Source organism: Gamsiella multidivaricata, assembly GCF_025024155.1.
Source record: "Gamsiella multidivaricata strain RSA 2152 chromosome Unknown BC939scaffold_76, whole genome shotgun sequence".
In the NCBI taxonomy this organism is placed as follows: Eukaryota; Fungi; Mortierellomycota; class Mortierellomycetes; order Mortierellales; family Mortierellaceae; genus Gamsiella; species Gamsiella multidivaricata.
Window position 1 is genome coordinate 1 of NW_026251784.1, and position 23,668 is coordinate 23,668.

Sequence of the window (23,668 nt, forward strand, 5' to 3'; positions counted from 1 at the left end):
AGAATGTCGATCACACAGTGGGACAAGGACTTCGACAAGATCAAGTTTGATGTGGCGCATGGTCGAGGCAATAAGTGCACGCTTTCCAAAAGTCCAGTCGACCTATTACGACATATCATGGATGAGACCATCTACAGTTGGCTGCTGGAGGTTCGAAAAAACAATGGCGTTGTTAGTGGTCTCCAGCTTGAGGCTGCAGCCGATTCCGTTCTTCACATTTTGATGGACGACATTTGCGGCATCGACGATATTCATCATGGTCGTGCAATTTCTTTCACGGCGTCGTGGCGATCGAGGATGACCCAAGAGTATAGTGTCACCTACTGCAGTCTTCAAGGAGAAGCGGGATCTGTCGACAAGGACGCCATTGCAGAAAGAATGGAGGGAATCCGCAACATATGCTCTAACTTCGAGCCCGACAACATCTACAACTGCGATGAGACTGGCATGTACCTTAAGGAGCTTTCCACACACTCTTACACTACGGAGGAATTTGTGAGTGGTGCCAAAGCAGAGCGGGGAGAAGCTCGAGTGTCGATTCTCTTCTGTGTCAATGCTACTGGATCTTCGCTTGCCCGAGCAGCAGCAGTAGAGGCCTTGAGACCTCTTGTCATAAGTAAGCCCTCAAACACGTCGTATCATTGTTCCGAAGAAAAAAAATAAATGTTAATTATTTTGTCTCTTTACTTATTCTAGGCGCGCATCTTGCTCGAAATATCCAACCATGCCCTGAGGTTCCTGTCACCTCGTTAAAACATGGAAAAGGATACATGACCGGGAGGCTATTCAAGGAATGGCTTCATGCTCTCGATGACATACTCACGAAAAAAAGTCTTCTGCTTATCGACTCATGTGGGGCACACGGCAAGCCTAGCGACAACGACCCGCTTGTAGGAGAGATATTTAAACATCTTCAGATCGGGCGCCTGCCACCCAATTCAACATCCGTCACCCAACCTTTGGATCAAGGGATAATCAGTGTATTCAAACGAAAATACCTCGAGATGCTCAGCAATAAAGCAGTTACACAACAGTATGCCACCGGAAGGAAGATTACCAACGGCGAGGCATGGTCGCTTATTCCATACGCGTGGTCTCATGTCAAGGCTGCGACAGTGAGGCATTGTTTTTGCAAAGCGGGGGTCCTTTCAAAGGCGCAAGTTGACAGGCTGGAGCGGGAATCGTTGGACGTGGAGGAGCAAACACCAATGTATCCACCTGTGCCAGACACTGACGCAAGTCGAGTCAAGGAGCGTTATGTGCGCTTGATTGCTTCAGTCATGGACGGAGAAAGGATCCAGTTTTCTCTCGATAAGAACCAAAAGGACGCCCAAGATATGGCAGAGGAGATCAAGCAGAAGTTGCGCAATAAGATCGCCAAGAGGTATGGCCCACGAGACAGGAGTTCCTCAATCGAGCAAGATGCTATCGACTCATTCAAGTTCATGTACCAAGGACAGAGTCTTGCAATAACGGTGGTGGAGATGCTCAAGGATAAGGACGCTATTAGCCGAAGGGCAGCAAGGTGTGTGATCCGTAAATCCAAGCAGAAATAAAATCGATTGAATAACACCTTTAATATATTTCAATTTAATCGAAATGCTGCACTTTCACTATGAAAATTGCAGCATTCAGCAAAATGCACTGTAGTGCACATTCATTATTTCCGCACGCGAGAAAACAATAAAACCCAACGCTATTTCGAGCCAATCAGCGAGTTAGTGCGGAAAAGTTCAGACTACTCTCCACAGTCGGTGACGTAGTCCATGTGGCGAACGTCCCTCTGTAGTTGACCTGGCTCCTTCTTCCTTCTCTACTTGCCGGCATTGTTCCATCGCAAACACCACCAGGACATAGCCATAATCAACAGGACATAGCCATAATCAACAGGACAAGAGTTCGCCATACATCATGCTGTATGACCAAACCACTTTTCCCGACACCATCAAGTGCTAGGACAAACCCACTTTTCAATGGCCTGCCCCAAACAGCGACGCAAGCTCTGATGCATGTTCGTTTTGATGCTTTCTTCCTAGGTTCGAAATCGATGGGCTGCCAGTCTACTTCCCGTATGACAGGATTTATCCAGAGCAATATGCCTACATGTGCTCTCTCAAACAGACCCTCGATGCTCAGGTGCGTTACCCCGGAAAGCTATCTCTTTTGTTGGATGCAGAAAAATTCTCTGCGGTAGGGTTTTCAGTCTGCAAAAACCAGGATATGCTAACACGCTCTGTTCTTGGCCTTGTCCCCATCCTCATTGCTCCTACAGGGTCATGGAGTGTTGGAGATGCCCTCAGGAACAGGAAAGACGGTATCACTCCTGTCCCTAATCGTTTCATATCAACAGGTACGAATGAGGATGTTTGATTCGACATTCTACGCCACCAATTTTGCCATGTAGTACACTCCTTTGCTAACGCATATTTTTATCCCCCCTTCCTCCTTTAATGACTATACTAGTTTTACCCAGAAAAACGCAAGTTAATCTACTGCTCGCGTACAGTACCCGAGATCGAGAAGGCCCTGGCCGAGTTGAAGCGATTGATCGAATATAGAAAGAGTTGCGGATTAAATGAGACAATTCTGGGATTGGGACTGACGAGTCGTCGAAATCTGTGTCTTCACCCCTCGGTCAGCAAAGAGAAGAAGGGCAAGGTTGTAGATGCCCGTTGCCGCAATTTGACAGCACCGTGGGTGCGAGAGGCAGCACAAGCAGGACAGGATGTCGAGACGTGCTCGTTTTATGAGACTCTGGAGAATGCTGATCTTCGGGAGGAAGTTGCGGACGCCATCTACACTTTAGACGACATCAAGGAGATGGGAAAATCCAAGGGCATATGTCCATATTACATGGCGCGGCGCATGGTAAGTGATTACTTACATCATGCACTTATTGTAATATGTCCTTGCTGAGCAGCATCTGAACGACTTTGCCCGTACATCCGTCCTTTAGCTAGCGTATTCGAACGTTATCATCTATTCATACCACTACATGTTGGACCCCAAGATTGCGGATTTGATATCAAAAGAGCTGTCAAAAGATTCGATTGTTGTATTCGACGAGGCGCATAATATCGGTACGTACGCGTTTTTTAATTTATGTGACCGTACTAACCAGCATGAATTCATCTAACAGCTGAATATGCTCTTTTCGGCTTTTAGATAACGTCTGCATCGAATCATTGAGTCTGGATGTCATGCGACCGACGCTGGAAGCAAGCTCAAAGAGCATCACACAGCTGTCAGAGAAAATCGAGCAGATGAAGCAGCAAGGGTCAGAAAAGCTGAAGAACGAGTACGAAAAGCTGGTTCAGGGTTTACAAGATACACTGCAGGCACGGGATGATGGCTTGGTCATGGCCAACCCAGCACTACCAGACGATCTATTACATGAGGCGGTCCCAGGAAACATTCGAAAGGCGGAGCACTTCGTTGCATTCTTAAAGCGCTTTAACGAGTACCTGAAGACACGATTACGGGTTCTTAATGTTACTGCAGAAACGCCGTCTTCGTTCCTACGACATTTGAAGGAGATTACTTATATTGACAAGAAGCCGCTCCAATTTTGCGCAGAACGGCTATCGATTTTGATCCGCACATTGGAACTGAATAACGTGGATGAGCTGCAATCGTTACAGAAGGTCGCTGCACTAGCAACATTGGTAGCAACGTACGACAAAGGCTTCATGTTGGTTTTGGAGCCATACGAGACCGAGAATGCGACGGTACCCAATCCTATCCTGCGGTTCGCCTGCCTCGACGCCTCAATCGCTATCCGACCTATATTCGAGCGATTCTCGTCTGTGATCATCACCTCAGGAACGCTTTCGCCTCTGGACATGTATCCCAAGATTTTAGACTTTAAGGCGACTGTCTTGGAGAGTTATCCGATGACCTTGACACGGAACTGTTTTTTGCCGATGGTCATCACACGTGGATCAGACCAGGTTGCTATCTCGTCCAAGTTTGAGGTCCGGAATGACCCAGCGGTGGTGCGAAACTTTGGCAACATCTTGATTGAGTTTGGCAAGATTGTTCCGGATGGCATTGTGGCCTTCTTCCCAAGTTATCTCTACATGGAGAGCATCATCGCTATGTGGCATGAAATGGTGCGTGACACAGCTGAAATGACGACCGGTATCATGCATTTCCTGAGTTTGCTGCAATACACTACTGACGATTTGCTTATGCTTGACATTTTTTCAACCAGGGCATTTTAACGGAGGCATGGAAAACAAAGCTGATCTTTGTTGAGACGCCTGATGCAGCAGAGACATCGATTGCTCTAGACAATTACCGTCGTGCGTGTGAGAATGGTCGCGGGGCCATCCTACTTGCCGTCGCTCGTGGAAAGGTGTCGGAGGGAATCGATTTTGATCATCACTATGGACGTGCTGTGGTGATGTTTGGTATTCCATACCAGTATACTGAATCGAGGATCCTGAAAGCACGCTTGGAGTTTTTGAGAGATGAGCATCGAGTACGCGAGAACGATTTTTTGACGTTCGATGCACTGCGCCATGCTGCTCAGTGCCTCGGACGAGTTCTGCGAGGAAAGACGGATTATGGGCTGATGGTGTTTGCAGATCGGCGGTATGCACGGCAGGATAAGAGGTCGAAGTTACCGAAGTGGATCAACCAATACATCACGGACACGAGTGTGAACCTATCGACGGATATGGGAATTGCGATTGCGAAGAAGTTCCTGAGATCGATGGCACAGCCACTGGAGACACAGGCACAGCTGGGGGTCAGTCTGTGGACATTGGAGGATGTGCTTACGCGACAGAGGGCACAGAAGGAGAAGCAGGAGAGGGCTGCACAGCAGGGCGGAATGCATCAGCAGCATTACCAGCAGTACGGAGCAGCAGAGGCACATCTACTGCATGAACGGACGACTGGAGCAGCGTACATGGATGTTAGTTAAAGCAAAGTCGGCTGATCCCAGGAGCCAGGAACTAGGGACCAGGGTCAGGGCCTTATCGCGGACACTGCGCCTGGTATCCCTTCGTCTGGTATTCCGAATTTTACATGTATTTCGTGCGTAACTTTTCCCTATAATATTGTATTTAAAAAGTTTTTTTTTATGCTGCCGCTTCCCATGCCCTTGGTGCAAATTGAAGGGTAGTTTGTGCCTTGATTCATGCCTTTACATTCCAGATCCGTAATACTTCAAAGTGAGTATTGGCAAGCAAAGTCGCCCTCCCTAAAATGATATTCCGCTCCAAATCAATGTAACAAAGTTTTCTGACAGACAAAGGGATAAGCTCCGCAATAAAACTGTAAAATAAGATTTCGATCCAATCAGTCTAAACAAGTTTGTTCTGAAGAAAATGACCCTGTTTCCTCTTTTCGCTTCTTCCGCTTCCATCCCTCCCACCCTTTCGCTCATCGCTCTGTATTTTGTATTTCGCCCAATTGGTTATCACACCTCCCACGCCTTGCTTTTCCTTCGACACCGTTCTCGACTTTTATCCCCTCCTTGACTCGACCCATTATGAAGTCAACTGTTTTCTCTTGAGGTTCACACTCGACCATCATCACCATGAGCGCAGCGACTATTACCGCCGATACAACAACTTATCCCACCAATATTAATGTTAGACCACCTCTGTCGCAAAAAGTCCAGGCATTACTCCACTGGGTCGCGAGAACTCTATCCTTTCGAAAACTTCTTCGAAACATCCGTCTGCTGATTCTGGCCCTGGCGTTTGTGTCTCTGATCCTAGATGCGATTACTATATCCTTTGGGATCAACGTTATGGGCTTGTCCCTGAGCGATGTATCGACAGAGATGGCCTTTTTGCTCACACCGGATTTGCTTGCGATGATGATGGCGTTTGTGCTGTTGGTCTATTCGTCCAAGGCGGCGTGTTGCTGTTGTTTCCAAGTTACTCCGGAGGATCATGAGGAGGAGAATGAAGATGGAGGTGGGCCCGAGTCGGTTGACGGTATCGAGCCGGAGGAGCGGAGGCAAAGGGGTGTGGTCGATGGAAATTTTCCGGAGAGGATATCACCCTCTTCAGGAATCCACTCCCGCACAACGACTATTACACCAAGGATTGCTATTACCGCCCCACCGGATAACGATCCTTCCACGACCTATACAGAACCAACGCATGCTCAGGATGCTCAAGAGCACAGACGACGACCGACCTCTACAGACCTATCCTTCATCCAATCCTCACCTTCAATACCCCCACCATCATCATTCACCACCACTACTACCTCTAACAACAAGAAAACTTGGAGCCGGCGGCGGCTATGGTCCTACATCGTTTTCCGGATCCTATTCAGCTTAGGCCTCGCAGCCCTGGCGCTCTACTGGCCCGCCCGCCAGCTTTCTCCGCCGATGGGATACCTCCCCAACATGGGCAGCGACCCCAACGTGGAAGGTGGCCCAAACCATGTTAACAACTATGGTGACGAATATCGTAATGGGACATCCATCAGAGGTGGCAACAACACATCCCAAGGATCAGGAGTGGGCAGCAGCACAACACTCGGCAACGACTCATCCTACCCATTCACGAACTACACTCGCGCCTCAGGGACTCATCATGACTATGATTCCCACCCCGGTCTAGGCCATGGCTACGCCAACAACAACAGCAGCCCGGGGACCTCGGCCGGCGACATGGACTCTGACGACTTCTCGCCTTGGTGCGCTTATGAAAAAGCCTTTGGGGACAACCAAAGCGCCGTGGTCTACTGTCGAGCCAAAGAAATTCGTCCCATCGTGACATACGTCGGGGCGATCTTTGTCGTCATCGAACTATGTGTCGCCGCCATGGCCGGGGATTTTTCAGCTTCCAGATCCAGATCAGCAGGATTAGGATCCAAAAACGAAACTCCGGAAAGGAGTATGGAGGAAGGTAGCGGCGCTGTGATAGACAGGAGAACGAGGACTTCGTATGAGGCAGTGGCTGTCGAAACAGAACCAGGCATAGTCTTGGAAGTAGATCGCGGTGCAGGAACCGAGTCCAGGGGAGGTTATTCACGACGTTCAGGGAAGGCTGTTCTAACCACAGGAACTTCCATTGGTTCGGATCCACAACAATAATAAAAACCCCATAGTAACGCCAATAGATAGGTCGCTTTGTCCAGGACTGACAAAGACGAGGATCGATAGTCCGCATCCATTGAGTTGGATCGTTTCTTTCAACAATACGAGAGTTTACCTTTTCCTGTCGTAGCAGTCATTGAGAAAAGCAATTAGTGGATTGACAATTGAGATATTTATTGTTATAATAATATATAATAAAAAAAAAAACTTTCTAGTGCTGATTTTCAGTCCCCCCTTTGTACTAGGCCCGCTCAGCCCATGAGCTCCTTCAGTTTGCCACTAGAACACTTGAAGCAAAACCGCGCCTGTTTCTCTGCAAACCCAGAGATCGGGACAAATGTACAGGTACCACAAAAAACGCCTCCGCATGTCTTGCAGTTGAACTTTCGCTCCAGCAACGGGAACCGCGTCTGACAGTTCACACACACGGTATCACGACCTGGTTGCATCCAATGACCGCAGCCACTTCCATCCGGGAGCACCCATACGAATACTCGACCGAGAGAGTCGCCTGTATACAGCGCTCGTCTTGCACTGTGTAGCATCAACACGAAGAGAATAAAGACTGTTAATCATATTGTAAAGAGAGCTTTTTGCTGAACAAAACCAAAGTAGATAGACGGAACAATGGAAAACACGTTACCTGGACACATAGAGCGAGACAATGTTGGGAATAGTGCCTCCATCGATCCTCAAACGATCCTCATATTTATATGCCTGTCGCAACCTCAGCGCCCACTTGGTGACACGCGATGCCTGAGAAGACTGCCGAGACCTTGCTCCGGAAGACGACTCATCTTCCACAGAGGGCGATGTCGCCCCAGTAGTGCTGCCATTAGTCCTATTCTCTCCGTTCGTCGACGATTCGCCTTCAGGGAAGGCCGAAACATCCGTAACCTGAGACCCTGACGAAGGTATGATTGTCGAATCCAAAGAGCTCTGAGCGAGCTGGTTGACGTATCCCCTCCCTTGCCCTGCTGGAACGAATTGCGCTGGTGCTCCGCATCAACAACTGCCTTTTCCCACACCTTGATCGTTCCGCGTCGATGACTGGTGAAAATAAGCTCCTGCGGAACCCACTCTCCTGTCCTTCCAGCGTAAAACACACAGTCCAGGATCGGGTCGCCAATTTGGGTCGTGTACTTCTGCAGGATCAAGTCTCCATTGACGGTCCAAAGCCTAAGGACTGGCCCTGAACACGTTGCAATATCACCTGTCGCATCGTTGATGGCCACCACTCGCACTCCATCCTCATGCTTGCCTAACTGGCGGACATATTCTAGTCGGTTGAGATCCCACACGATACAAGACTTATCCTCCGATCCCGATACAATGATCGAGTAGGCCACAGAGATCGCCACAGTATGAACCGTCTCCCGGTGTCCACGCAGACACTTCATCAGCTTGAGCTCGTACGATCGCGACTGCACAATGCGCCAAATACACACCACAGTGTCCCGAGACGTCGTGACAATCGTCCGGTCATCCGCCCACTTCACACAGGTGATCGCCTCCAGATGCAGATTCTCAAAAATCCCCAGCACTTTGCCAGTCTCCGTCAAGAAGAGGCGCACAGAGTTATCGGAAAATCCCCATTCCACATACTTGCTGCATGCAAAAGGCTCATATGCACGCTGGCTATGGCCAACGAACGCCTTGTCTCCCTGATATATGATCTCCCCCACGGGCAGACCAATATCTATCAGAGAAATGGTACAGCCACAGCATTTAATTCCCCTATTCTTTTTCATTCAACACCTTGAAACAAACGCAGATCAGACCATTAGACTATTACCTTTGACTGGAACCACGGACTGGGTCAAGTACTCGGCGTGCCTTGCCAAATTATAGTAATTAGGGCCCAGAGGATCGCGGTTCGGAGGCAAGCGCGGTCCATGAGGCTTCTTGAACAGCTGTCGAGGCGTCTGCCCAAAGTTGTGAATGATACCAATGGTCGCAGACTTTTGAATATGGTCATCGATCGTATCCAGATCGATCGCGCCCTCGTACGACATATGATGGAATACGTTCACAGCCCGAACTGATTCCGGTCCCTGCTGCTTGTATCCGAAGATCAAGTCGATCCACTCGTGCAGATGTGCAGAGACATAGTCGCACTCCAGCGCCTCGCGATGCTTCTCAATAAAGATCTTGGGATCGTCCTTAGCCCACGGTGGCAGCTTGACATGGTCAATCTGTTCACCCGTCGTCTGAAGTGACCCAAAGTTGAATCCATTGGTGTTCATCAAGAACTCGGGCAGGTAAAAGAATTCTGGGATCAGCTCGCGGACATCCGACATGGTCTTCTGAGAGGCCGAAGTCCAAGACTTGCCAATCGAATGGAACAATCGGTCTGCATGATCAAATTGTCCACCCTGGAGCTTCAAGTACTCTTGAGTGAAGGGCTCCAGACGGATCAGGTACGAGCAAACAATCATAGCTGATGAATAGTGGGTTCCGTAATGGAATGGTGGCGTACGATCATCGCCTCCGTCCCAAGTATGATAGCGATCATTAAAGTCTTTCTCGCGGTCCGGCGTCTGAGCACCCATGGGCCGTGACAGGTCTCGGAAGGTCTTTGGGTTGGTCAGGTCGAGCTCTTCGCTGGTGTAGTCAGCTAGGATCCAGGGGAAGACAGGGTATTGCGTTAAGTCATTATAGGTCCTTCCTGCCATCGTATTAAGGTGCATCAGGTACTGGAAGTTCGAAATCTCGTGCTTCTCCCACTTGGCAGTGATGTCGGCGATCGAAGATGGCGCAAAGATGTTGGCGAGCTTGGATCCGAGCGATGTCTGTGCCTGGTTATTATTGCTGTTAGGCTCCACCATGGCTGAACGCTCTCCCATCTGGAGACTGTTGGTCGCTAGAGACCCCACACGGCTTGCGAGTTGATTGTAGACAAGGTCGCGCTGTTGCAAGTTCAGGTTGATCAAATAATTTCGTCCATCTACAAAGAAGAGCTCAAGTGCTACGTTTCTCAGCAGGTATCGGCGACGGTGGACCTCCTTAATATCCTCGAATCGCCATTTCCTGCACTGGTGACGGACCTCGGATGAATCTGACAACGGTTGTTGGGAAGGTGTATTCGACGCGAGGAGCTGCAGATACTGATCACGTTCCGAGTCAGCAACTTCCCTGATGTCTACCACTTCGCCATCCATCTTCTGGAAGTAATTGTCGATGAGATACATGTTGTGTTTGCAGAGCAGGAGCAAGCCCTCCACAGCATCCAGACCAGTGACGCGACTCATGTTATAGACCTCGTATACAACATCCCCAGCTTCGAGCAGTCGTAGGATCTTGCGGTTCGCAGCTTCCTCAAATGCTGGCTCCGCATCACGGTCCTGATCAACATCTGCAGATTCAGGTGCATTCCCGTCGTTCTCGTTTTCAGCCACGTCCTCGTCATTTTCGGCAGCGTTCTCGGAACCCGTGGTCGATGCCTCATCTTGATGAGTGCTGGTATTATCACTCATGCTGTCCTTGTCGCTCTTGACATCCTGGCTCTTGTCAAGAGATGCAACGGAGGCCACGTCCGCCTCCTTCAACTTCTCAATCCTGCTCTTGGGAGCGGCCTGTGCAGGGATAGGGCTGGACTTGACGCTCTTTGGAATACTCAGGTTAGAGATCTTGACATCCATCGAAGCCGAGGATCCACCTTGCTTCGGAAGATAAGGTTCGTCCGACTTTCGGTCATCCACGCGTAATTTCCTCCGCATCCTGGAGCGGGCCTCTGTAAAATCGAGTCGCCAGCGGGTTGGGGTCTTGCTCGTCAACGAATCCTTGTCCTCCCAGATAGCTCCCTTGCGGCATACATCCCGCACAAGGTTCTTCCACTCATTCTTGACGAAACGGACGTGATCGTCCAGGTCCTGCTGTGACTTCGCATAACGGACCTCTTCCATCTCCTGAATGCTCCGTGTCCAGCCTTGAGTCTTGAGTCGGTATTGTTGCAGAATATCTCGCTCCAGGTGCTGTCGGCGGAAAAGTCGCTTCAGCTTTTGTGTCCTGCGGTTGTACTTTTGACGCTGAGAATCCTCGCCGGTCCTGGACTCGATAGACATCATGGTATCCCAGGACCTACGAAATTCTGCAAATATCATCTCAAGCTCCAATGTATGCGCATCTCGCCACTTGACAAACTCGCCATAATTCTATTATTTTAAGATAAGAGGAAGACCAGCCCTTAGTAACGAAAACGACTCAATCCATAAAATTAATGCCCCCTTCAACAATGACTTACTCCCTCGACCAAGGCGCTGAATCCTTCGTCCACCGAATCCTCATCGTCGCTCGGGTGGGTAGGCTTCAGCTTCAACAGCCCAGATGCCTCGATCGGTCTCATCAAGAAGACCAACTTGATCAAAATCATCATGTTAGCTCGCGTTTTGGCGTCGGCCTCAGGTAGGAACGAGAACAGATGCAAAATCAAGCACTTCATAAACTCGACATCGCCTGGGCTATGGCTCAGTAGGATCTTCTGGAAATAGATACACTTATCCAAAAGTGCTTCCAGTTTGGATGTTTGAATCTCAACTCCAGCCTGACACTGTCCCAATGTGAAGCAGACGAGGCGATACAGTAGCGATGTCAGATGTGTTCGAATTGCATCTGGTCGAGAGGCAGAGGCGGGTGGTCCGGACGAAACTGGGGTGGAGATATCGTGTGAGATCGTCTCCAGCACATTTGCAATAAGGTCGAATTGGATGAGGTAGGAGCCCACGAACCAGCCTTGACAGGTGAGATCCACAATCAGTTCACAGAAATGGTCGACGTTAGCCATGACGCGACTGTCCGCCAGTACCTCCGGTTGCGCCTCAATATTCTGCTCCAGCCCGATAACAACATGTCCCAGGAGGAAACTCTGGAAATAGATCTGGTGATCTATTTTTTTTTTTTATATCGTCCATAAAAAAAGACAAACACGTTAGAATAGCCCTCAAACAACTACATTTATCGTAAAGAAAAACAACTTGCCTTTGTAAGCTGGTGGGCAGGACTGCATAACGAAGTCAATGACCGCCAGCGGTCGTTGAGACGGGTCCAGGATAGAGTCGATGCAGACGACAACGAAAAGCTTCAGCAACGACAAAGCAATGGGCTCCTGCACAATCTTCAGATCCACATCGCGAACACGGCCAATATTGGCATTCGAGGATGCTCTCCTGAACGATCCCTCCGAGAACGTCTGGGATACCTGCAAAGAGGTTGTCTGAGCTGCTGTCAAAGATAGACTGGATGTTGCTAGTGTTGCAGACGCTGGCATGGAGACTATGGAGGCTGAGGCTATGGCAGGCGGTGATTCCGACCGTGTGCTTGTCAGAGGCGTTATTTCTGACTCTTGTACCGAGTCAGTGTCGACGGTCTTCGCCTCTGATGCGATGTAAGATGACACAGACGAATACTGTGAGCTGCGTCCTGAGGCTGGTTTTGTCGATCCTAGCTCTGCATCGATTGCTATACCAGTCGTACCGGATGACTCGCTTGTATGCTGTCCTGGTTCAGACGCAATATAATCCAGCTCTGATTCGACGACCATTGCCTTGGAGCTGTGGCAGATGAATGGGAACATGATGCTGGCCATATCGTCGATGAAATCCTGGCGAACAAAAGTTTCCCTGAAGATTCTCGAGCTCATCTGCATCTCGATAAAGAATTCGATCAACGTCTGGTACGTCTCCACAATGCGTGCAGCTCGATCCTGATGCGTTCCAGATTTGCTGTTTGCAGGTGTCACCGCAGTGGCAACTCCATTCTTGAGCATGGTCATCAGCGTGGGCAAGATATCGAGGCAGGCAACTCGACCAGTGGCCTCAATCGACTCGCCATATAGGCTGTGAAGCGTTTCATTGTCCAATGGAGTGCGCAAGGGGACTTCACAGACATCCACGCCGAGCAGGATACAGAGCACTACATGGATCATCGGCACAAAATTCCAGAACTGTGGGATATACGACTGAAGAACTAAGAATCCGTATGATGCCTTGAACTTTGCTAAATAAGCCGGGCCCTGAGTATACAAGAGTCGAGCCAGGATCCTCGTGGCAAGGATCGCACCATAAGGATTGCCGTGATTCTCGATAAATAGCAATGTCCATTTGTTGGTGATTGTTGTCGCAAACTTTTGCACATAGTCGACATTGCCTCGCTCGCACAAAATTTGCTCCAGCATCTCCATGATAGCATTGCCCATGGCAGCGTGCTTGAGAGTCGAAGAAATGGGTGTTTCTCGAGGGTCCAGCACAATCTTAACATTTAACGATGCCTTTGCGTTCTCCAGATCGTCCGCACCCGAATCCGCTCGTCGATGGGATGACACCGACGTTGAACGGTTCAGGTTGGCTATTGTAGTTTTATGAACTTACTTTTGTTAATGTACTGTCACATCGGGTATTCATAAAATTACATGAATAAATCGCCTCCTTACTCTGCTTTAAAGTCGATACCAGGAATGTCGCTAAGTTGCGCACTGTCTCCGTCGAGAATTGATTGAAAACGACCGTTTTCATCGCATCAACATAGCTCGGAAGCTGGACGGCAGGGTATTTTCCAGTTCGCAAAGGAGCCAACATCTTTTTGACAACATCTGGAAACAGAGGAATAATACATCATAATGATTAGCCACTTACAATTGGCACAAAAAAAAGAAAAAAAAAAGAAAAAGAAAACTGGATAAGCAACTTACGCATGGTGCTGAGGCGTTTAACGTTCAAGGAGGACTTGTGGCTATGCTGCAAAAAGATCTTGAATTGCTCAAGATGAAGCAGTTGGATCTCGATGTCTGTCTTCTTCCAAATATCCATGTCCAGCATCAAATGTCTGAACGCAAACGAATTCGTGATCACAGAATCACTATAGCATTGGAGTTGCGAATAAAGAATGATGGTCAGCAAACTTAGTAAAATTCCCCGCACGAGTTTGCAGTTCTGATAGGCGTTCACCTACTCTGGGTATTCGAGATCCATGCCCACAACACTCAGCAGAGTGTTCATCATTTCAATCGAGAACAGCGTCTTCTTTTGCTTTAGGATATACCCGAGGATCTCATAACCAAAGATGCGTTCCATGTCCTCGGAATTCCTCCAGCTGCATCTGATCAATTGATCCAGCAACAGAACTGCTTTCTCCAGCGTAGCCGTATCCTAAAAGAAAGAGTAGATGCAGGGTTAGTTCCATCCACCTCGCATTGTCAGTGAAGAGAAACCGGTTTGGCGAGAGGTGTTACCTTTGCACTCTCGACAATTCGCAGAGCGACGACGCATCCGCCAACTTTCCAGATCGAATCATCCAGTCCGCGTGGAGCAGCAACCAGAGGGTTACCGACAAGGATCCCAATCGCTGAGAGTGGATTGATGCCACGGTGAATCCTGGGGATTGCAGAATTGAACAAAATCCTGCAGAACTGATCTTTCTGCTGAATCCCGGCGAGTTGCCCAACAGTCCTTGTGTCTGTAGTATCCAGCAGATTCCTGCCTGAGAATGCAAACACCAGCTTGTCTTCTGGAATGCTGTTTCCAATTGTACCGCGAATAGCGTTCATAAGCGCGACCTGCTCCTCGTGACTACGGCTATTGGGTGATGATCGGCGTCGAGCTGCCTCCAAATTGATGTTCAATGCGGTTGAGGTCTCGTATGTCTGGAACTTGCCAAGTGAATCCTGGAAGTTACCATGGTACCGCGGGCTCAGGTTGTACAGGACATCCATGATCTGTACATCCAGTGGCTCATCTACGAGATAGCATGGCCCCAGATTCCAAGAAAGGGTTAACCCATCCTTCCTAGCTGTCATCTTTGGCTTCTGGTGTCGTCCTAGGTACCCCCTGACCTCTCCGCTAGGTGAGGAAAGATATCCACACTTGATCTTGTCTCCGAGAATGCCGTCGATGTAGACCGAAAGCGAGCCACCAGGTATGCTCAGTTTGGGCTTTGAATGTACGATTGCGAGGTGGTACCAACGCCCGATCTCGAATGCAAAGTTGAACGATAATGAGTGATGGTGCGAAACGCTCACAACAAGCTTATGCGTCTCCGGTTCAATCTGCACGCTGAGGTAGCACCGCTGATCTTCATCAGAAATCTCCAGGATCTGAATAGGGAGCTCCTCATCAAACGACTCGATGCATAGCCATCCCAAGAACGTGTATCCAGTTGTCGGCGGGAAATTGTGTGCTCCTAATGAACGCAACTCTAGGCGACTGTACCCATCAAACTGCACGAAACTGGGCCAACGCGAATGCGTAACGCCGTGAAGCAGCATATCCAACAAGCCAGAGCACTCTCCAAACGAAATTTCCTTGGTCGCACTGAACTTTTCCATGAGATACCTGAATCCAACAGAAGACATGCCCATCTCGATCAATCGCTTCGCAAGTCGGGACATGATATCGCGCATGACGTTGTTCTCGTCAAAAGATGGATCGCCACTGTTTTCAATCGCCAACGATGGGTTGTCGAAAAGCGCCTTCAAAAGCTCATCCAGCAATGCAGTCTGACCCATAAGAACCTGGTTCCTCCTGTTTGCGCATGACAACGCGAAAAGTGACATCATCCCGCAAAACGCGAGCGACTCCTGGTCTTGCAACTTCACGCAGATCCCCCAGATTCCCAAAACGACGTGAGGATTTTGAACGCAGATCTTGGGGCTGTTGAGCCACTTGGCTACCATCTCAGGCGTCTGCTCAATCTCCTCGGGATCGTCGAATATGTGTAATACAGACTCGTTCTGGGTGGCGAAGGCGAACAAGATCCCCAGCATGCTTGCAGCATCTCCGTTGGGACTAAAGACTCCTGTGAGCTGAAGAGCATCCGCAATCGATCTGAATCCGATATGTTCTTCAAAGTAGCTGCTGTTCCCTGGATGGTCCCGCATCGACTCTGAGAGCACGGAAAATACCTTTGTGAACAACTCCAGCATGTCAACCTTTGTAGGGATCCGCTCATTTGTCTTTGGATCGCGGCGTTGTCTCCTCTTCGGTAAATCGAGTTTCTCAAATCTCTCGATAGTCTGGTAAGCATCCTCAAGGCGGATCAGCAGCGAGACAATAGAGACATATCCACCACCTTCTCTGAAGACATCCTTGAGCTCTGGGCACTCCAAGAACACTTCATTAAGAGCGTTGAGGATCGCCATCTTCATTTTGAAGTCGTATCGGTTCAGAGACTGCAGAATCTCACAGAGTTGGGTGAGCTGATATGGAGCAGACAGCGATTTTTGAGTAAGTGGTCCAGAGGAATTGGTTGGCGGCGATTTACTTGCCGATGCCTCCCTGTCCTCCAGGAAAAATCGATAGCTTTCAACAACAAGCACGACGATGATTCTTAGGATGCCATCCCTGGTCTCGTTATAGTGTAAAAGCGAGAACAGATCGCCTCGGAAACTAGAATGAAGAGTAAAAGGAGATACCTCAAAAAGTTAACAGCTTGCTCTGTTGAAGGACATTGCTTCTATTGTGGTTAAAAAGCGAAGGTGGACCGACATACGTTGACTGGAAGAGCGCAATGTTACTCCTGCTGCCTCGGAGCAGTTCTACTAGACATGCCATGATGCTGTTGAAATGGTGGACCACTTCAATCCCGTATTTTCGCGGCTTTGACTCGCCGGGCGTGAACGCCTTTCCGAAATCTAACACTGAGATCCGGTTGTTGAACTGAGGGCTGCCGAATGTCTCTCTCAGTACGACCGATAGTTCCTCCAGCATGTTGCAGAACATGTCGATGAGTCCAACTTCACGCAATACGTCCTTGAATCCATGCGATGTCTGCAGGAGACTAGCGACGGTATCGCACACAAGTGCTGTTGTCCTTGGTGACGACGTCCCTTGGAAGTGAATTGAAAGGATGACAAGATCACGGAAAGGCACGTAATTCAAGTCCTTGAGCACATATGTGAACAACTCCATGACAGACGACTATATGTTCGATTGTAGGAGCGAATAAGTGAGGGAGAATTAGCGTCGATTTGGCATTTTCTTTTCCTTTTTTAATAGCAGCAAGGAAACGAATAAATAGAAAGACGCTCACCTGGAGTTCTGGATGATAGGTATCGAGACGCTCAATGGCGCAAGAAAGAATATTCAGCCTCTCCAGCAAGAAGTAGTTAATGGGATGGTCTCTGATGATCGACAGAAGAGTGGAGAACACCGTCAACAGAAACTGATGGGGGGGTGCGTTCTGGTCCTTGTTGCCGACGGGTAAGAGCGTCATGTTGGAAATGTCAGGGTATAATAGCGCTGTCACCAACACTTGGCAGGCCACCAGGTTCCGCACCACGGCACCAGCTAAACCACAGAAAAGGATAACGGAACGGCGTTAGGTACCAAAACATTATCAGTACTACTCGCGGTATCAGACTAGTCTCAACAAACATCAATCTTACCATGTTCAGGGCCCACGACAGGAAGTACGAAATCTACATGGAGATCGACGTTGTCAGCCAAGTTGTGACGGGAGATGTCCATTAATGTATTTGATGATTGGCACAATCAGCTCTACCTTGGTGTTGGTAAGGTGTACCCTCTTCTGGAGGTGCCAATGCCTCCTTGTCGATGAATGCCAGCTCCTCGATCAGAGAAATGATAGTGTACTAGTCCAATATCAAGGAAGTAGAACATGGTATTAGAACACTACTTCTTGCAGCATTTTTAATAGTTGACTGGACATTGCTACATGAACCAACCTTGAACGTAAGCATGTCTTCGTCAAAGGGAGGGGAGACGAGAAGCATCGCCAGGATCTCGTAGATCTTGTTTGCCTTAAAGTCATCCAACAATACACTAGACATCAAAGACGACTTCTGCAGTAAACGGAAACGCTCTGTTAGCATCCTGATCCGATGCAGGCAATAAAGAGTGCTCGTTAGTAGCGAACGTAAAAGAAGGTCGTATGAGTACCTTGATCAACTTGACAATTATGCGCAAGATGAGAATGCCCTCCTCCCGATGTACGGAATCGATGCTTCCGTCAACGAGGTATTCCCTTAATGCGTCAGACAGTAGTTTGGCGCACCCTTTCGAGTGAAGATAGGGCATGACATCTGTTTCCGTTGTCTCTACTACAAAGTCAACCACGTCCATGACCCTAGTGTCGTTCAAAATTTTAGTATTAGTCAAGATCCATTTTGATGCGCAAAGTCGAACGCCGTAGTTACTCGATCAATAAGTTCGTTACCTTGCTTTCCATATGTACAGCTCTGCAGGATCCCCTCCCAGGTTACTGTTACGTTGGATGACCAATGCCTCAAATAGCCCATACAACTCATCCTGGCTAATGAGAACAGAGATCACAGGTTTCCTCCATAGTAGCCTCTTCAGTCCGTTCGTAAGTGTTGAAACGACGAGAATAGATGCTACGCTCTGGCTCAAGGGTTCGTCGAATTCTGGAGACGGAAACTCAACGAATGTCAAGAATACTGTCAGTAGTCCCAAATGCACCTTTTGCTGTGCCAGGATCGCCAGGAGATTATCCTGTCGGAAGAAAATAAGGAGGTTGATGCATAAGCACTTCCACACTTTGTATCGATAACACGATCCTACATTCCATTCCGCAACGCCTTCCGGATATGTCTTACCGGTGCCTTTGACAGAATATCGATTGCTTTTAAAGCATGAAACGTCTCTGTCTTGCGGAGAACTTTCATGTATTCTATTTTCGACATTTGAAATCAGGATCAGGACGATACATCGCGGCAAAAGCTTGAAGACACATACATCTAATCCAATCCCGCGCATACCAACGCTTGCTTTCCTCTTCGGCAATGACTGCTGGGTAACAGAATCAACGGCTTGAACTAACTGGGCGCTTGCCATTGCTGTGAAAGCCTTGATGTCATGGATGCTGTATATGCGAACATGTTTGTTGATCCACACGATGAAGGTAGCGAGTATGCAGGGAGGATGCAAGGACAAACGGGATAGATAGAAAGAAAGACCGGTCAGTGTCCCTATCCCATCCCCTAACAGATTGGTAGTCATGTTTATGCCTCGCAGCTCCTCTTCCCATCCAAGCGTTGTTGCATAAATCTTTTGGCGTTATTCCTTGTTTTCAAACGAGAGATACATCCTTGGGACTATACACATCTTCCCATGTGCGGTCACCCTCCTTGGACATTTATTTGTGCAAACGCATGTGTAGATGTATCCTTGATCTGGTCACACCATCACCCTCCGAATGCCTTCCCTTGGTGTGATTGGAATAACGAAAATAAATAAACACCCACCCACACAACAGAGTGGTCCTCTTCGACCTGATGGTTTGATAAAGTGGTTTTCCTTTGACGGTACGCGCACAGTTGAAGACCATTATCCGCAGTATCTTAACAAACAGCCCTGCTCCGGTCATATCCGCAAAATTTGCAAAGTCGTTGTCGGAACTCGTGCTGCCGCTGTCATCCATTCGATCTCGCCAAGTCCTGAAAGGGCTTGATATGAATTCCACTCGAGAACTCTCGTTCGTTACCTTTCCGCGACCAATTGACCAGAGACCTGACGCCCAAAGATCGAGGTGAACAGTTGTAGCGCAACTTGAAATTGTCGGGACCGCTGCTACTCGTGGATAAGAAGAACCAAGAACAAGGTAGCATGCACGATTAGAGTGTTGATGGGGTACCAGTGGAGTCGCATTTTTCTCAAGGAACCGTGTCGAGTTGCCCTGACTTACTTGGTCCTGCTCGGCCTCCATACATGCAAAGAACGCAGTACGCAGTCTACCATAGGCCATTCAAAGCGCGTGCAAAATACACACATGCTCAATTAGCATCAAAGTCCAAAAGAGCTCTTCACTTTCGTTGGTTTCCAGAGATTTGTCGGATCCGTGCAATGGCAATGCTGATCAGCCAGGCTCATCCGCGTCTGGTACAAAAAAACATCCTATGTCCGTGTCCAGCCCTCTGTTCTTCTCCACCTCGCCGTCGAGAGAGAGGCTAAGCTCGCGCTCTGTCACCTTTTATTGTCACTGATGATGATGATACCAAGGCACACCAATAAAAGAACCGCAAAAGGAACGTACTGGGCCAATTCTGCTTGTGAGGTGGTATTCTCGGGTATACCTGCTACGCCTGTCGTGTCTCGTTCGTCCCAGCACCTTTCCAGATCCCGCTCGTTCTGCGAGTCATTATATGACGAGGCTGGAAGAGGCTGGAACTTGCCCACAAGAGTTTTCCACATGTTGAAATGGCCGACTGGGGGGGGGGGAGGTCTTTTCTTTTCGCTGGAGCAAGGAAGGAAGAAGGAGGGTGTGTATAGTACAATTGGAGGTGAGAAAAGGTGCTGTATCGCTATCGGAAGCAATTGAACGATGGCAATTGAAAGAGAAAAGAGCGGGAAAAGGACAGAGGGCGCTAATCAAGGGAAAGAAGAGGAGAGCGCTTTTTTTCTTTCTGTTGAATGGAACGACTGCAGCAACGAAGGAAGCAAGAAGAGGAAGGAGAAGGGGCGAATTGCAATGTGGAAAAGGGAGTGAGTGCAACAAGAATAGGAGAAGAAAGACGAGGAGGGGGAAGAGGGTTCCTACTGATTAGCATCAGTATTGTCGAATCAGAAAAGAAGAAGTATGAAGGTGGGTTCGTCAATGGCCCATGAGTTGAGATGGCGCCCCCGCTTTCTTTTCTTTCGTAAGCCTGTAAGGTCAATGATAGCCTTGTGCTGCATCGCCTCAGATGCACCTCCACATATCTGTCAGTCAATCCGTTCGTCTGAGCTTCAGCCCGCCGCTTTTTTTTTTTTTTTTTTTCTCCCGCGGCTCTATTCGTGTCTGTCCCTCGGGCTGTGCTTGTTGACAGTTGCTGTAAACTAGAGCTGTAGAACTGTGGAATAGAGTCCAGATCATATTCAATCAACTAATACTTTTTTGAAGATCTATGATGCATTCTCACAGCTGCCGTTCCTGAAAGAAAGGGTGGATCTTGTCCCACTCCAATGCCCATTTTTCACCCGTACTCCGGTGTTGCACCTCCACCTGACCAGTCCTCATGAAGCCCTTTCCAATGACAACCATCCAGGGGTATCCAATCAGCTCGGCATCCTTCATCTTGAATCCCAGCGTCGTGTCCGTCCTGTCGTCAATAATCACCTCTGACTTTGCATTCAGCGCCTTCTGCACTACATCGTGCACATCCTCGGCCGCGTTGATGCACCCTTCGTCCTCCGAGGTCACAATCACCACCCTGAACGGCGCAACTGCCTCAGGCCAGATAATGCCCTTGTGGTCATGCGAGGCTTCGATGATCGATGCCAGCAGACGTGTGATACCTAGGCCGTAACACCCCATCTGCATCGGCTCCGGTGTCGTGCCACTCGCCGGCGCAAACACCGCATCCAGGGGCTGAGAGTATTTGGTGCCGAGCATGAATGTGTGACCGATCTCGATAGCCCTCGTCATTTGCATGGGCTCCATCGAGTCCTTGAGCTGGAAGCAGTGAGGACATCCGTCATCTGGTTTGCAATTGTGGTAATCACCATAAACCACCTGGAGGTCCGCATTGGCATCCCTCGAGCGAACCATGGCCTTCAGATCATCAGGAATGTTGCCCTGGAGGGCCACCTGTTTGGATCTTAAGGAAGTTTGTCCTGGATATAGTGATTGGTCCACGCACAGCTTCAGCTTGTCCACCTTGGTATCTCCCAATAACGGCTTGAGATCCTCTAGCGAGTCCACAAATTCTACTTTTCCGATCGCTTTTGATACCTTGATCTCGTTCACATCACGGTCACCGGAGGTCGCCACGGCGACCATTGTGCAGATCTCGGGTTGTGCGTCATCAGCTGAGGGGGTCTTCATGATTCCGAATTTGAGCTTGGGATTGATTCTCACAGCAGATCGGGGGACTACATCCAGCGACTCGATCCACTTGGGAACTGCTTCAGAGTTACGGAACTTCGTCGCAGCCTTGGTGGGATCGGTAGGGATTACACCGATAGCGCGTTCTTCATTTGAGGTGTATCCGCATGATGCGCACGACAGCAGCGAGTCCTCTCCGACTAATCAAACAAATTGTCACTCTCATATCAGTTTCTACAAACGCATCCATCCTTGATGCATGCAAATAAATAGCCCAGCTATTACCTCTTGAAAGAATATGGAATTCATGAGAATGCGTGCCTCCGATATTTCCTGTGTCTGCCTCAGCCTACAACGAGACAGAGCAAGGGTTAACTACGGATCTCTTGTAGAGGATCCCATTTGAAACCACCATAAAAATCGCTAACCACTTACGACAGCATATGGCACGCCAAGTCGCTGCATGATCCTCCTGTACGCCAACACAACTTCATCATAAGTTTTCATGGCCTCCTCCTCAGAGACATCAAATGTGTACAGATCCTTCATCAAAAATTCCTTTCCGCGCAACAGCCCGCTCCTTGCTCGCAGCTCATCTCGAAACTTTCTTCCAACCTGATAGACGCGAATGGGCAATTGACGGTAACTTTGGATTTCCTTAGCGATCAAAGTGGTGACTTCCTCCTCATGTGTCGGTGCCAGTAAAAAATCTGCACCCTTACGATCCTTGACCTTGAACATCTCCTGTCCTGTACTTTCCCAACGGCCTGTCTTTTTCCAGTTTTCGGCGGTGAGCAGATTTGGCAGTGATAGCTTTTGGCATCCGATCTTCTCCAGCTCGTCATCAATGATCCCTTCAATCTTGTCGAGGATCCGCTGACCGTATGGAAGGATGGAGTAGATACCAGATGATGACTACTTTGACAGATCAGAACCCTCGATTACATTAATGCCACGGTGATAGGTGAGGATGGGTTCTTATCCTGCGAATTGACCAATTGAATGGGATGTACCTGGCGCATCATGCCGGAGCGGAGTAGAAGCTGCTGACTAGGGACCATCTCCTGACCGGCGACATGGACAAACTTCTGCTTCGAGGTCGGCACCAGAGTCTTGGAGACACGATGTCGAAACTATCAGTGTTCAATATAGTATAGATAGCTGGCAGTAATGAGTCCAATGCTTCCTGAGCTGCAATAAATCCGTAGTGTGAAGTAGTAGGATGACTTGCGAAACTGAAAGATAAGACTCTACTGTAGACGTCGAGACATGTCGCGCGACTGTCCTGTAAGGGCCGCAGTGTCCGAGCTCTACAGCTCCAAAGGCCCTCATGGTGATCTGCGCCTGCATGAATGCCATTTTCCTGGTGCTCCTGGGTGATCGACAAAAGAGTGAATCCGATTCGAGGGGATCGTTGGACCCCTGTCTTCCCCGAAAAAGGGTTTAATGTGGGGAAAAGTGGCTTTTGGGGGAGCTCGAATCCGTTTCGCTCAATTGAAACGCGCTATAGTGAACGCGACGCGTTCACCAACTACCGCGTGCCAGGTCAATGGTCATTGAAGTAGCCGCTCGTGAAGCAGGTTTTTCGTCAATGGAATAACCCCCCTGTAAGAGTTGCATCTTAGCTCCCTATAAGAATCCCGCTGCAGAGGATTATCGAACATCACTTTGTGTCTCTTCCTAAGATTTCAGGCACCACTTTTGCTTCCGTTGTACAACCATAGTCCACAAGCTTCAACCATGGACCATCTTGCCCCATCATTTCACTCCCCTCCCTCATTATCCCACATATTCCATCGCCCGTGATACCTTTCTGTTTTTATCTTG

General features: G+C 48.9%; 4 protein-coding genes across 4 annotated transcripts; 2 read left to right on the plus strand and 2 right to left on the minus strand.

Annotated features, from left to right (window-relative positions):
- Nucleotides 1-1,870: 1,870 nt before the first annotated feature.
- Nucleotides 1,871-5,360, plus strand: BC939DRAFT_463234 (uncharacterized protein). The gene is made up of 7 exons (XM_051557206.1): nt 1,871-1,916; nt 2,037-2,136; nt 2,273-2,350; nt 2,464-2,868; nt 2,957-3,080; nt 3,166-4,112; nt 4,214-5,360. The coding sequence occupies exons 1-7, from the start codon at nt 1,912-1,914 to the stop codon at nt 4,928-4,930; spliced, it is 2,376 nt and encodes a 791-aa protein (XP_051408332.1). The 5' UTR covers nt 1,871-1,911; the 3' UTR covers nt 4,931-5,360.
- BC939DRAFT_463235 (uncharacterized protein) lies at nt 5,361-7,241 on the plus strand. Its single transcript, XM_051557207.1, has one exon. The coding sequence runs from the start codon at nt 5,549-5,551 to the stop codon at nt 7,064-7,066; it is 1,518 nt and encodes a 505-aa protein (XP_051408333.1). The 5' UTR covers nt 5,361-5,548; the 3' UTR covers nt 7,067-7,241.
- On the minus strand, nt 7,242-18,722 carry BC939DRAFT_495988 (uncharacterized protein; the record flags this gene model as incomplete). Its single annotated transcript, XM_051559668.1, has 18 exons — nt 7,242-7,603; nt 7,713-7,898; nt 7,967-8,768; nt 8,865-11,223; nt 11,313-11,953; nt 12,047-13,411; nt 13,497-13,655; nt 13,755-13,921; nt 14,015-14,211; nt 14,295-16,446; nt 16,550-16,977; nt 17,090-17,346; nt 17,445-17,477; nt 17,561-17,651; nt 17,745-17,861; nt 17,959-18,145; nt 18,236-18,531; nt 18,636-18,722. The coding sequence occupies 18 exons, from the start codon at nt 18,720-18,722 to the stop codon at nt 7,321-7,323; spliced, it is 9,807 nt and encodes a 3,268-aa protein (XP_051408334.1). The 3' UTR covers nt 7,242-7,320.
- A 2,080-nt stretch (nt 18,723-20,802) lies between these two features.
- On the minus strand, nt 20,803-23,341 carry BC939DRAFT_463243 (uncharacterized protein). The gene is made up of 4 exons (XM_051557208.1): nt 22,855-23,341; nt 22,277-22,756; nt 22,127-22,190; nt 20,803-22,041 (listed from the first exon to the last, which is right to left on the minus strand). The coding sequence occupies exons 1-4, from the start codon at nt 22,900-22,902 to the stop codon at nt 20,933-20,935; spliced, it is 1,701 nt and encodes a 566-aa protein (XP_051408335.1). The 5' UTR covers nt 22,903-23,341; the 3' UTR covers nt 20,803-20,932.
- Between the last annotated feature and the right edge of the window lie 327 nt (nt 23,342-23,668).

Excerpts from the sequence above, each read along its gene's own strand:
- BC939DRAFT_463235 (XM_051557207.1), top strand. The coding sequence starts at position 5,549 with ATGAGCGCAGCGACTATTACCGCCGATACAACAACTTATCCCACCAAT.
- BC939DRAFT_463234 (XM_051557206.1), top strand. Across the intron at positions 2,351-2,463 it reads TAATCGTTTCATATCAACAG|TTTTACCCAGAAAAACGCAA; the intron begins GTACGAATGAGG and ends TGACTATACTAG. Across the intron at positions 2,869-2,956 it reads ATTACATGGCGCGGCGCATG|CTAGCGTATTCGAACGTTAT; the intron begins GTAAGTGATTAC and ends TCCGTCCTTTAG.
- BC939DRAFT_463243 (XM_051557208.1), bottom strand. The coding sequence starts at position 22,902 with ATGGTCCCTAGTCAGCAGCTTCTACTCCGCTCCGGCATGATGCGCCAG. Across the intron at positions 22,191-22,276 it reads TTGGCGTGCCATATGCTGTC|GCTGAGGCAGACACAGGAAA; the intron begins GTAAGTGGTTAG and ends GTCTCGTTGTAG. Across the intron at positions 22,042-22,126 it reads ATTCCATATTCTTTCAAGAG|TCGGAGAGGACTCGCTGCTG; the intron begins GTAATAGCTGGG and ends TTGTTTGATTAG.